The 12988-nt window shown below is 43.7% G+C and overlaps 2 protein-coding genes across 6 annotated transcripts in view; one reads left to right on the top strand and one right to left on the bottom strand.

Annotated features, from left to right (window-relative positions):
* ABITRAM (actin binding transcription modulator) overlaps positions 1–12988 on the bottom strand; it is a 180525-nt gene that overhangs the window by 84726 nt on the left and 82811 nt on the right. The gene's annotated exons all lie outside the window — the stretch shown is intronic.
* TMEFF1 (transmembrane protein with EGF like and two follistatin like domains 1) overlaps positions 1–12988 on the top strand; it is a 106368-nt gene that overhangs the window by 57653 nt on the left and 35727 nt on the right. For all 5 annotated transcript variants that reach the window (XM_083519513.1, XM_083519511.1, XM_083519509.1 and 2 more), the window contains 2 exons: positions 4917–5026; positions 6414–6543. In XM_083519513.1, coding sequence (XP_083375639.1) covers positions 4917–5026; positions 6414–6543 — 240 coding nt within the window. The remainder of the gene's footprint in view (positions 1–4916; positions 5027–6413; positions 6544–12988) is intronic.

Here is a 12988-nt window from a genome sequence, read left to right as displayed (position 1 = left end):
GGAGCGAGAATACACCCTTGTTTTACCCCTTTCGAGTTTGGGATGTCTGATGAAAGGAGTGCCTTAATGCCCGGGAGGGAATGTCTGAGAGCCTTCGTTAAAACTTCATTAACTTCACTAAGTCCCGGCACCGAGGAGGATAAGATAAGATGTTCAAAAGCCCAGCGAAGTAGCGAAAGGAAATAAAATCCAAAAGAAGGAGGAGAGCCGGCAACAAAGGCATTTAGTTAAAAAAATTCTTTGAGCTCCGATAAGAGCGTCTTACCTCGGCGCCATCTTGGGGTAAAATCAGAATTCGTTCTGGAGGCCCGTTCTTAACCTGAAACTGTTCTTAACCTGAAGCACCACTTTAGCTAATGGGGCCTGCTGCTGCCGCCGGAGCACAATTTCTGTTCTCATCCTGAAGCAAAGTGCTTAACCCGAGGTAATATTTCTGGGTTAGCGGAGTCTGTAACCTGAAGCATATGTAACCTGAGGTACCACTGTATAAGCATAGTGAGCATTGAGTTGAAGCCTTGATGTTCTCTCTGTACTTGAGGGGCAGACATAATACTAGGGCTCTTGTAATTGCAGTTAAGGAAAGGGGAGCAGGCTACGTTGTTGATGCATTTTCTCTCTCCAGGAGTAGTATATCCCTCTGTCTTACCTTAACCATGGCTAAGGGAGATTCTTCAGGTATAAATTTGGACATTTCTCACCCCCCCCAGACCCTCCTCGACCCGTCTCCCATTTTTGCTCGCTCCCCCCCCCCCCAGCATTTCCACCACCACTACACCAACAGGGCACAGCACACATACCCTCTACTAAAAAACCCCACCTCTGAATCTTGGTTTTATTTTATTATTTGATAATTTCCAAAAGGAAAACACACACCAATAAATAAATTTTAGAAAGGGGCAAGTGGACACACAAAGCACCCCCCACAAGACTCTTGCACCACACTCCCTCTCCTTTATATGTCATTTCCTTTTCTTTTTTGTTTGACTTGTTTTCTTCTTTTTACATGAGAAGCAAGCATGTTTGATGTACAGTGGTTTTGCTACATATTGTTAAAACATAATATTAATTAAAAAACATTTTTTAAAGAGTTGTTTTTGGAGTGTGTACATGAACCAGACTTTTGAATTACCAGACTTTGGGGAAGCCATAATAGTCTTCATAGCCTTGAATTAGAGGACCTGGGATTCTCCATTCCTTAACTACATTACATATACGTAACTACATATTATTTTGTCACTAGGGAAATGTGAGAGCATTGTTCTGTGATTGTGGTGTAAAACCTGGTCTTGACTTCCAAATAGTAGCAGTGCTTTCCTCTTTCGGTTTTTGCTTGGATATATTTTTGCCTCATATTTTATTTACTTTTGTGTGTGCGGTTGGCCTAGTTTTCCACTCATTGGAAAATTTCCCAGAACATGCTTTTTGCAAATCTTTGCTGAGGAACTGTCAAACTTTCTCATTGCAAAATGGAATTGACAGACTGGCTGTTTGCTGAGTTTTTGGAATAAAGATGTCAAGCTAACCCTCTGACACCTTGCTAATCAGATGTCCTTCCCTGTTTATCAGTTTTTAGGGTAAAAATGTGAACTAACAATCTGTTTGTGAACACAAAGTAACATTTTCTCTCCAGGTTGTGTACCCGGGGTGACAACACTGGTTTTTACTGAGCACTGGGATGGCAGTCAGGAGATAAGGCAAGGTGATACGAAAGCAGCTCAGTCTCTGTTTGAGCAACTCTTTGTTCAGACTGAGGAGCTGGGGTAGAATCAGCACTTTCATTGGACTGGATGCCCTGTGTGCCTGTTCTGTTTCAGTAGCCACCTGCCATGTTGCTTCTGAAGTACAACAAGAGATTGGGGTAGTGCCCTCCTCTGGCATGTTACCATGTTTGGCACCAAGAGTAGGGCTGTTCCTACAGAGGTTGAGGTCAGATTCTGATAGGCAACATAAAGATAAGTTTGGACAAAACAAAGTCTTCATCAGCAAGCTCTGGACTCAGTAGGTGGAGCATAACTATACTGCTGCTCAGGATTTTGGAATTATCACTGGTTTAAGGATCCTCACCCAGTAGCAAGGGAGGCTGTTGTTTCAGCAGGGTGCAAATGCCTTCTGAGACTTCATAAAGGCCAGCCTGTGCTATTAGCTGTGTTTCAACTGAGAAGCTACTTGGGATCTTATAGGTTTGTTGCCATATTGCATAGTCGTTGGCTCTTTCAGCAAGGGGGTGACAAGGATTGCATTGGAAGAGTTCTCTGAATCCAGTGAGTCCAGTAAAGCCATGTTTGGTATGGAAGGCCCTGGTAGTGGGGATGGAGACACCTCATCCAGGTTGTCTTCTGAGCTTGGAGTTGGTGTGAGGATGGAGTCAACAGCTGTGGAAGATCTCCCTCTATGCAGCCTGTTGGAATGGCTTCCAACAGAGGCAAGGATGAGGTGGCAGCAAATGGTAGTTTTGTTTCAACTGAGCTGTTGGCGTGGGCTATACTATCCCACCTCTGGAGCAAAAGAAACAGGTTTTCACCACTCTCACAAGACTACAATGTCTAGCGTTGTTTTAGAGAGCTGAGCTAAGAGCAGACCCCAACAAAGACGGTGCAACTCATTTCTGTGTGCCAAAATGTGACTTCCAAGCCATGTTCAGAGGGAGGTCAGGTCCCCTTTTTCCTGTTAGGTGTGGAGTAAGGCTGCTCTTCTTTGTGAGAGTGAATTAGATACGAACCTGCTGTACTCAGGAGCTGTAGCGGCATGTCTTAAACCACTCAGGGGCTGCACTTTATTAATCTCTGAGGAAGATTTTGCCGGGTTCTGCTTTACATACATTTCAAAAGGACCCTGGAGTAGTCTTTGAGGGATTAGCTTGTTAAATTTATCCTTTTTCTTCTTCCTTGTAAATGGAGGCCTTTCCTGCGGAAAGGCAGTTCATGGTAGCCTAATTTTCTGCATTTAAAACACCAGCAGTCACATCATTAGGTATGAGGACTTCTTCAGTGCCTTTCCCTTTGCCTTGTTCTTCCATGGCATCTTCCTTCAAGGCATTTAGGTTCCCTCCCTCTCCCCTCCCTGTACCTTATTAGTAGCAGCTCAAGCACACTTTGAGACAGTGATACTAATTCCCCATCATCTGGTCAGGCTAAAATCTGGCTATCAAATATGTAACTTACCTGCTGGTATAGCTCCCATTGTTAAAGCAACACTGAATCTTACTTATTTTAAATACTTTTATGCCACCCTTCATTGAAGGTCCCAAGGCAGTTCATGGCAATGTAAAGCAAATTCAATAAAATTAACATCAAAACAAGAATACAACAAGATTGGAAAAACGAGAAGCTGAAAGAACCAAAACTGGGAACCTGCAAAGCTTCATTCCCAGCTGCTCTCCTCACCCCTGGGTTTTCCAGATATGTGTTTGTCACACTATAGGCGTGTTTGCTTGGCTAAGTGGTGGTGGCTGCTCTTACGCTGGCTGATAGATGAGAGACGAGTGCTCTTTCCCACTTGACTTCTGCAGTCCAGAGCAACTGACAGTTGAAGCAGAGTGTTCGCCATTATTGATATTTTCTCTTTGAGAAAGAGGGTTTTCCAGATGGTTTGAGGGTCAGAGGGGGAAGTGCATTGGCAACTGACAGGCAACCGTTGTGTTTGAATGTTTTATACATGCAACTTGTGCGTAACATTTCAAATCCTAACAGGCGCTGTCTGTCTCTGTAAGATACGTCTCTGGTTCTCATTAGCCACAGTATTTGGCAGCTTGTCAATTTTTAATGTTTTTATCCTTCAAGTATTCCTTTGAAATGGGGAGACCTATTATCTTGCTTGTATAGGCATGGAACTGAATGGCAGCACATATTCCTGGCCTTCTCTCTTTCTACTTTCCTGCAGCAAGAAATGCGCCTGCTTCTTAAAAGTTACCACCCAGCTTACTTTCCCACCTTGCTTCAATGCTTCTGCTAGCCAATGAACAAACTGAACTGAAGTTCATAAGAAGGTGTCTTATTCCAAGTCAGACCGCAGGTCCATGTAGCTCAGGGGTCGGCAACCTAAGGCCCATGGGCTGGTAGCGGCCCACAGGGCTTGTCTATCCGGCTCATGGCAACCCCTGCCGACCACTCTTACCAGCGTGGCATGGGGACCGACTTCCGGGTTGATGGCGCCTGTGCGCATGCGAACGGGCATTCCTCCGACCCGGATGTGCGCCAGAAATAGTGTGCATGCATGCGTGCGGGACGGAGAAGCACCCGTGCACATGTGCGCACGCTATTTCTGGTACACGTCTGGGTCGGGGGAGCACTGGAAAGAGCATGTGCTCACGGGCGCTCCTCCGACCCAGAAGATGGATGGTGTGTGGACCGGCCCATCATTCTATAAGCTTGTAGACCCCTGATCTAGCTGCATATCTCTAGGGTTTCAGGCCTACCTTGAGATGCTCTACCACTGAACTAGGAGTCTTCGCTTTATGTGGAGGCAAAGAGCACATTATCAGGAAATTTGTGCAATAAATCCCCAAATGTATTTTTTTGTTACTTGGCTTAAATGAAAAGCAATATTGGGAAACAATTTCGAGCAAGGAATCAGGCGCGTAGCACTTCCCTGCCAGCCATTTTTCCATTTCAAATTAACTCTTTCCCCCCAAGTTGCTCTCCCCTCCCACAGGTTTCAGGTGCATGTTTAAAAATTGTGCTTAAGCCTCTAGAATATGGGGATGGGAACAACTTGGAGCAGATTGGTTTTGAGCAGCAAAATGGCATGCAGGGGGAGAATTAAGCACTTCCATCATCTATTCCTCTGATAAAAAACAAGTTCCCAAAGCTGCTTTTTATTACAAGGGGTGGGGGGCTGTCAAGTGCCTTTTTGCACAACTGACTTTGCTTTAAAAAAGCATAGCACATAATCTATTTAAATCTTCTTTCCTTTTTCAGAACTAAATGTAAAGGAATCGGATGTGAGAGTATGTGATGAATCATCGTGTAAATATGGGGGTGTTTGTAAGGAAGAAGGAGATAGTTTGACGTGTGCATGCCAATTTCTGGTAAGGAATTTTCACCTTTGTTATCTAATCTGATCAAAAGTAATGATCTCCTCTGAAAAACTGTCAGTTTGAGAGTTTTACTCATGTACCCATTTGTATGATCTGGGACTCAGCTAGTTTGGTAAAGAAAAAGTGTTTTATATGTGTTGTATATGCGATGTAATACTGTGACGACCAGATGGTGCTGTGTCTTTCCCTACTGGATTTCCCTTTATGAGTTTACAATGGGCTTAACCTAAACGCTTCTTGGATGTGTCTAGATCCAGCCCTGGTGTAGCCTGTTCTTCAGAGGCTGAATAGAACAGTTAATGTGCATAACAACTGACTGTTATGCACATTTTCCGGGCCTCATGGAAAATGTGCACATAACCTGCCCATGAAGAGGGAATTGTACACATTTCCTGATCAAATATATAAAACCTTCAAGAGGCCCCAAGGAATGTGCGCATTTCAACAGCATTCTATACATCCACTGGCCAGTAGTGAATTGAGCACAACAGAAGGCGAGAGGAGGGGACACACACAGTGAATTTTGGCCTTGCACAGGGTACTGCTGAAATTTGAAAGACCAAAGTCCACCCCTGCTTTGGGCCACAGTGCTAAGAAACATTCTTCATTCCATTAACATCTGGAGAGAAGAAAATACTCTGTGTTCAGGTTTTCATTCTATCTTTAAGAAACGATGCATCTGTAATATTTTGCCCATTTTTAATTCCCTCTTTAGAAATGTGTGGTCGGCAGGGTCCTTTGTTGTTTAATAATAATACTTTCCTTTCCTGAGTGTCTTATTTGTTCACTTTTACTGTTGTATTATTATTAAACAACCATAACACTTTAATTGGGGAGTGAAAGCAATTAAGTGTGGAAACAAAGCAAAAAACTAAAATACGAAAATTCCAACAATAGCAAACTGCCGCTTGGTATCATATTTATGAACACATTCCATTAGGAAGGAAGAACTCTTTTGCGACTTGTAAACCACCAATGAACAGTATATTTAGATTTTATCTTTTTTATTTTTTTGCAACAGTGCGTTGTGGATAGGCACTTTAATATTAAACAAAAAACTTTCTGGACTTTCTTGTTGCCATTCTATTCAGTCCTGTGGCAGCCAGGCTGCAGCCTGCAGCAAGTGTGCTATGCTTTCTTCATCCTGGGAACATGAAAATACCAATTTCTGCTTGTGCATTTCTCTCTCGCTGCTGTAGCTGCTGCTCCTTGGGCTGCTGTGGTTTGTTTTTGCAGCTGAATGGAATGGGCCTCTGGAAGGAAACCATGAGCCACGAAATCAAACTCTCCGATTGCACCGTTGCCACCCCAGTTGAATACCTGTACACGGGGTTGCGTAAATAATTTCTTTTCCTTGATTTTTCTCTCTCCCTTGCAGTGTCACACAAAATATATTCCTGTTTGTGGTTCAAATGGAGACACTTACCAAAATGAATGCTTTCTCAGGAGAGCTGCTTGCAAGCATCAGAAAGAGATAACAGTGGTGGCTAGAGGGCCTTGTTACTCAGGTGAGTAAACAGCAGTTAATGGGACAGCCTTTCTTATTTCATTAGTTGGATGTTTCAGTGTTTTTCCTAGGACCAGGATTCACTGATCAAGGGCCCACTTCTGTACTGAATTGTCATGTCCAGTCTGGTCCCTCGGTCTCTAGGGGCTAGAGACACTAGATACAATTTTCAACTGCATGTCAGCACTGGTCAGCTTGAAAGCAGGAGGTCACATAAAATGGCAGCCGTCGAGGGATGCTGAACTATTCCTCTGACTGTCATTACCTCTGTTTGGCACTATTCTTAGATGTTTCCTTTCCCCAATGTTTTCCTAACTGTTCATTTCTACATTATATTTGATCTTTCACATGAAATGAAAGCCACTTCAGAAAACTTAATAGAATATAGTGCGTGTTTAACATGAGTTGCTGATTGATAAGGGTTGCCAGTTTTCTTTGCTGATTGATAAGGGTTGCCAATATTTCATTTCTTTGTTGGTAAAGATTTAATAAGGTCAAAAAGGCACTAAACGAAAAATAGCAATTAAAAATCAATAATAAGGTATCTTAGTCTTAAGTGTCCATTACAGTAGTCTTAAGTCATACGTGTTAAAGGAACTACAGTCATAACTCTGGTTAAATATGCTTCAAGTTGAGCGCTTTCAGGTTGCGCTCCGTGGCGACCCGGAAGCAACGGAATGCGTTACTTCTGGGTTTCACCGAAGCGGCAAATCGCAACCCGCGCACACGCAGATGTGCAGACACAGGTTACGTTTGCTTCAGGATGCGAACAGGGATCCAGAACGGATCCCGTTCGTATCCAGAGGTACCACTGTAGATGATTTTATTTAAGAAGCGCATAACCATTCATTCAGAAATACTTACCGTACTTTTCTCTCTATAATACGCAGATTTTTTCTCCTAAAAAGTAAGGGGAAATGTCTGTGCGTGTTATTGAGTGAATGTGTGGTCCCTGGAGCCGACTGGCCCGAGCACAGGGGCAAAAATCAGGCAAAAATCCAATTGCGGCGCGTCAGGGAGGAGGGAGCTCCATGAGAGAGGAAGCTGTTGCTTTCCTGCATTCTGCCTCAGGGTCTTACTGCCCACCCTCTTCTGTTTTGGTTGCTGTTTGCTCAAACAGAACAAAGAGCAGGCAAATCCCCTCCCCTCCAGGCAAGCAGAGGGGAAAGGAAAGGATTGCGCCCTTCCTTCTAATTCCTCTCTGTGCTCCGGTGCTGCTGCGTCCAGGGAAGCATTTTAGGGACTTGCAGGCAGCCGGAAAACATGCAGGTGAGAGAGAGAGAGAGGGCTGGCTTGGGTGGGTGTGTGGGGGAAAACTTTTGCCTTCCTTTTCTCCCTCCCGTTAAATCCCTCTCCTGCATTCTTAGCCAGCTGCTTCTCTGCACACCCCCTCTCGTGCTCCTTGTCCCTTCTGTGTTTTTCCTTCCCTCCCCACTTAAAACGTGGTTACAAAGCACGGATCCACATGGATCCTCAGGATCTTTGCATTGGGTCACCCCAAATTCACCATCAGATCACATTACATGTCCATGGCTACAGCCTGCACCAAAAAAATAACGCACCCACTGTTGCCTGGGGCTGCAATGGTGCAAAAACGTGGTTACAAAACATGGATCCACATGGATCCTCAGGATCTTTGCATTGGGCTACCCCAAACTCACCATCAGATCACATGTCTGTGGCCACAGCATGAGGCACAAAAATGATACATCCACTGTTTCATTCAGAATTCCCCCCCCCCTTGTTTTCCTCCTCTAAAAACGATGTGCGTGTTATGGTCAGGTGCATGTTATAGAGTGAAAAATACGGTATTAGGTCATAATGTAAATAAGAACTCTTGAATCTTACATTAAAAATCAACTCAACAATTGCCAGTAATAAACCAACTAAGTTGGCTTATTTCAAGGCATTTTCTGCATCTTTTTCTTTAGTATGTAAACCAGTTATCTAAAGAGTCCTTTTTTAGTTTTAGACTTCTCCCAAAGTCTCTTAAAGTAAGTTATTTCTTACATTAAAATCCTACGGGTGAAATCTAATATAGGACAAGGAGTTCCTACATGCACCACAAGTATTCTCCTTCCTCTCCTCCCTACCTGCAGCCCCTCCAAATCCTATCCAAGGATCTGAGGGGCTGCAGCAGGGAGGAGAGGAGAGGGTAGTCCCATTGCACAAGAGGAAGCCAGTTTTGCTGGTGGATAGATGTATCGCTCTATGCCATGATTTTCTTTTGTTGGTAGTTAGTATTGGGCCACTAGCAAGCAGACTGCAATCAAGATTTTACCTATTATTTTGCAGCTCTTAATATGATTCGCATCACTGAGCTTGCCTAAAAGCAAACAAGATATTCTCTTGGTGATTTACACCCTGTTATCTCTTTTGTATTTTCAAGCACATCTGCCTAGTGCTTTTATTATTTCCTTGCAATGCTGTGCTATCGTCCTTGCACCTCATATTATCTTCGTTGCAGGAGAATGCCATGGGAAGTTGGTATGTTTTTGTAGCCTTTGAGGAATATAATATAATAAATACAAGATCTTATAAAATATTATTTTGACTTCAGCATCCATTAAATAACTGGGCTCATCTCTGCATATAACGTTGCAGTGCAGAACTAAAATGCCAATCTTGTTTTAAAAACAGTAACAACTATTTTTAATTCCACTTTCAACTTCTTGTGAGTCAGATAATAAAGATTGATTTTTTAAAAAACCCCTTTGAGACTGAGAATCAGCTAATATGCTTTTAAAACTTTGTATTGCGGTAGCAATAGTTTGCATGTCACGGTAAGCACAACACCACAGTCCTGTTTTGATGCTGCACCATTTGTTCTAAGTCAAGGTTTGGTTTAATGTTGTGGCCAAGCTCTTGGCTTACTAAGCATAAGGTTTGGCTAGGAACAGTGTGGTATGGGAGCAAAAGGTGACCTGGCAGAAGCAAAGTGGCGGCAAGCTCCTTTTCATGAGTGTGTCCATTTGCAAGGTCCCAGTAAGCCACAGTTTGGCTTACGGTGTGTGCATGCCAGGTAATTGCGTTAGAGGCAATTTTAGGGCAGTGCCCACACTGGGCATGCAGCCGAGCAGGGCACCTTCTCAAATCCTGATAGGCACTTAACAGGCTTTGGGAGGGAGAAAGGAGGACTCTAGGACCTTGCCTCACACCTTCTTCCCAAAGCCCAGTACCTCTTACCTAGCTTTAGGAAGGCGGGTCAAGGACTGGAGATGGTGTCAAATTTTGCCTTTGCCCAGGGTGCCATATCACCAAGGTCTGCCCTGATTGTGTAGACAGTGTCATCATATAGTTTAGTTGAGTTAGTAAGTGGCTCTGGACTTCGTTTTATCTGGATGAAGGCTTTGTTGCTGTTCTCCTGTAACTGGAGACAAAGCTCCTATTTCACATTTCTATGCCTTTCATGAATAAAGGTAAATAAACCTTGGAAGAACTCCAAGATCAGAATATCAGCTTTTGCCTTCTCCTGATTTCAGAAATATTGCCCCTTCGTGGATAAGACCAGGGCAGAACCTTCAGAGCTTGGTTGAGAGCCTGAAGGAACTTGGTAGGCTAGTAGAGGAGCCAAGGCAGAATCTGGTGAGCCATGTTTGGAGGCTAGAAGGAGTTTGAATACCACCACTTGAATCAGCAAAATACTGGCTGGCTGACCTACGAATAGCAACAATAGTAATATTGCTAGTAGTAAATAGGTCTTGCGGGGACCTTATTTTCTTATTCCAAGTCCACACCATTCGCTAAGCTGCCTTGTTTTGGTTTAGCCATAGTTGGGGAATATTGAAAGGCTTTTCAATGACAAGAACAGCCATCTTTTAGCCTGGCATATTATGGGCAAACCAGCTATTCACCACATTGGTGGGGCAAAGCAAGTAGGACACCAAGGTGGTTTTTTTGCAAGTTGAGTATCTAGTTACCACCCTTAAATTATTTTAATGCCTAAACGTGAATCGAAAAAACGAGTCACTAATGCCCAGTGCTTATTGTAGCTCCTTGTTGTGCTGTTTGGCCATTTCAGTGTTCAGAATGCTTATGATAATGTAGTGTTATATTGCTACATGACATTCATTTTTATTTTTAAACCAGCGAACTTTGTTACACGTTAGTGCAGACGGTAAAATGTGTGAGCAGCCATGTTGAATATTTAAAATGCTCAGCTTGGGTTGGCTATTGCCCTTTTTGTTTGAAAAACAAAGGGGCTTCCTTGAAGCACCCAAGTAAGTCTGCGCAACTTGCAGCTTTCTAGGTTCAAGGTAGCCAACAGGGGGCAGCTACTCTATAAACAGCCCCAACCAGCATGGCCAGTGGTCAGGATGACGCCATGTTGCCCATCCCTGACATAAAGGACCAGCTGTTTGTGCAGCTGGTGGAGGAAGCTTAGCAAGCTTTTGTTTTAACATCGCTGATCTGGACTCAGGCAGGCAATGCATTTTCTAGGATATTGGATGGGGTCAGTCCCCAGGGGCACTGTTGGGGCTAAGTAACAGTTAAACGCTGGAGGCTGTGACTATTTGCATCTCTGGCTGCCAGTACAAAATTGTTCCATTGCCTCAGGCAGATCGGCTCAAACAACCTTCTTGGGAAAGTGACCTTTCAGAGGCGGTTTGACTCTGCTTTTAGGGAGGAGAGAGGATGCATTTGTTTTTCATGGGCTTCTGGGATGAGGTAAATTTCAGAAGCACTGATATGTTGAGTGGTTGCAGCAGAAACAACAAAGGGGGTCTGTGAAACTGTAGCATGTTTATTGTGCCATGACATTTCATAAGCTGTGGCTTACTTCATCAAATGCTGAGGAGAAAACTTGCCATTGCAAATGGTAAAAGGTAATGGTAAAGGGACCCCTGACCGTTAGGTCCAGTCACAGATGACTCTGGGGTTGCGGCGCTCATCTCAAGGGAGCTGGCGTACAGCTTCCGGGTCATGTGGCCAGCATGACAAAGCTGCTTCTGGCAAACCAGAGCAGTGCACGGAAACGCTGTTTACCTTCCCACCGGAGCGGTACCTATTTATCTACTTGCACTTTGATGTGCTTTCAAACTGCTAGGTTGGCAGGAGCTGGGACCGAGCAACGGGAGCTCACCCCATCGCGGGGATTCAAACTGCTGACCTTCTGATCAGCAAGCCCTAGGCTCTGTGATTTAGACCACAGTGCCACCCATGTCCCTATTGCAAATGGTACACCCTTCCTTTTTCCATCACAGAGCTCAGGGTGGGCACATCCCATGCCCTCAGATCATGTTCTGGGTCAATCCCATCTCTCTCTCTCTTTTTCTGAAGTGAGGTCTGTTCAGACTTGCAGTAACCTCTTTGTTTTCAGACCCAAGTCTCAAATGCTGAAATGTTCTAAAATACTGTAATTCACCCCCCTTGATTTTATGATTTTATCTATTTGCAAACCACTCTGAGGGGTTTTTCTTTAAACAATCAAGCAGTGCATACATTTTATGAAATAAAATAAACAACCAAACTGAGCTAAATTTTGCACCCGTGTGGTTAGAGGCATGCCAAGGAGTTTGTGCCAGTGGATTCTGCCGTTGCTCCAGCTTCACTGGTCTGCTCCACTTCATCATAGATAAGATACTGGGAGTACCTGCCCTCTGTGAATTCTGTGATTGCTATCCAGTAGTTACAAAATTACTGCACCTAGTTGCACAAACAACCTTAGCATTTCTCCATTCTCACAGCTGAAATAGGTCCTTAGCCATTTTCTCTTACATATCTTATTGGCAAATTAGCAATAAAAGTTAAACTCTTCTGATTTATTTTCATTTCTGTGTGTTTCTGTTAACCACAGTAGCAAATATAATTGCTCCCAGGATTGACTTCTGCTAAATTTGTAAAATTAAGCATGCACAGTGGGCATGCAGTTTAATTTTCTAATGGATTTCTGAATCCACACCTTCAGAGAGACCTGTTTATTGGGAAGTACCACCTCTTGGCTCCCTTATTAAACTCTTAAGTTGGAAAAACAAACCAGCCAACCTTCGTGCTGTATTTGCATTATTAAGAGCAAACACCATTGCTCTGTGAGATGTCAGGTGTTTGCTAGCTTCTCTCATTCCTTTCATAACACATTTCACTGCAGGGAAGGCAGAGACTCTCAAGGCTACATTTAATTTTGAACTAGTGTCCCTCAATCTGAAGTAATCAAGCCCTTATTATGAATCTTGAGCAGCCGGGGGTTTACAGTCTGTGTTTGTTTATGTAGTGGAAATGCAATTACAACGATATACTGTGTTTGGTGGCAGGGGGAAATAAAGTCAGTGGTGCAATTTAATCTCCTCATCGCTGTTAAGCAGGAAATACTAGGTACTTTGCCTTTGGAATAATAAAATGGGGTGGGGGGGAGTTCCGGATATCAGCTTTCCTGCTTATCGAACCTCCTGGACCATAGCTGAGAGGTTCATACCCAACACCGAACCAGGATCTAAATCTTGCCAATG

The sequence above is a fragment of the Podarcis liolepis genome, assembly GCF_965112155.1.
Source record: "Podarcis liolepis genome assembly, chromosome: 8".
Lineage (NCBI taxonomy): Eukaryota > Metazoa > Chordata > Lepidosauria > Squamata > Lacertidae > Podarcis > Podarcis liolepis.
The sequence above is the reverse complement of the archived record's forward strand: the minus strand, read 5'-3'. Positions and strand labels throughout refer to the sequence as shown.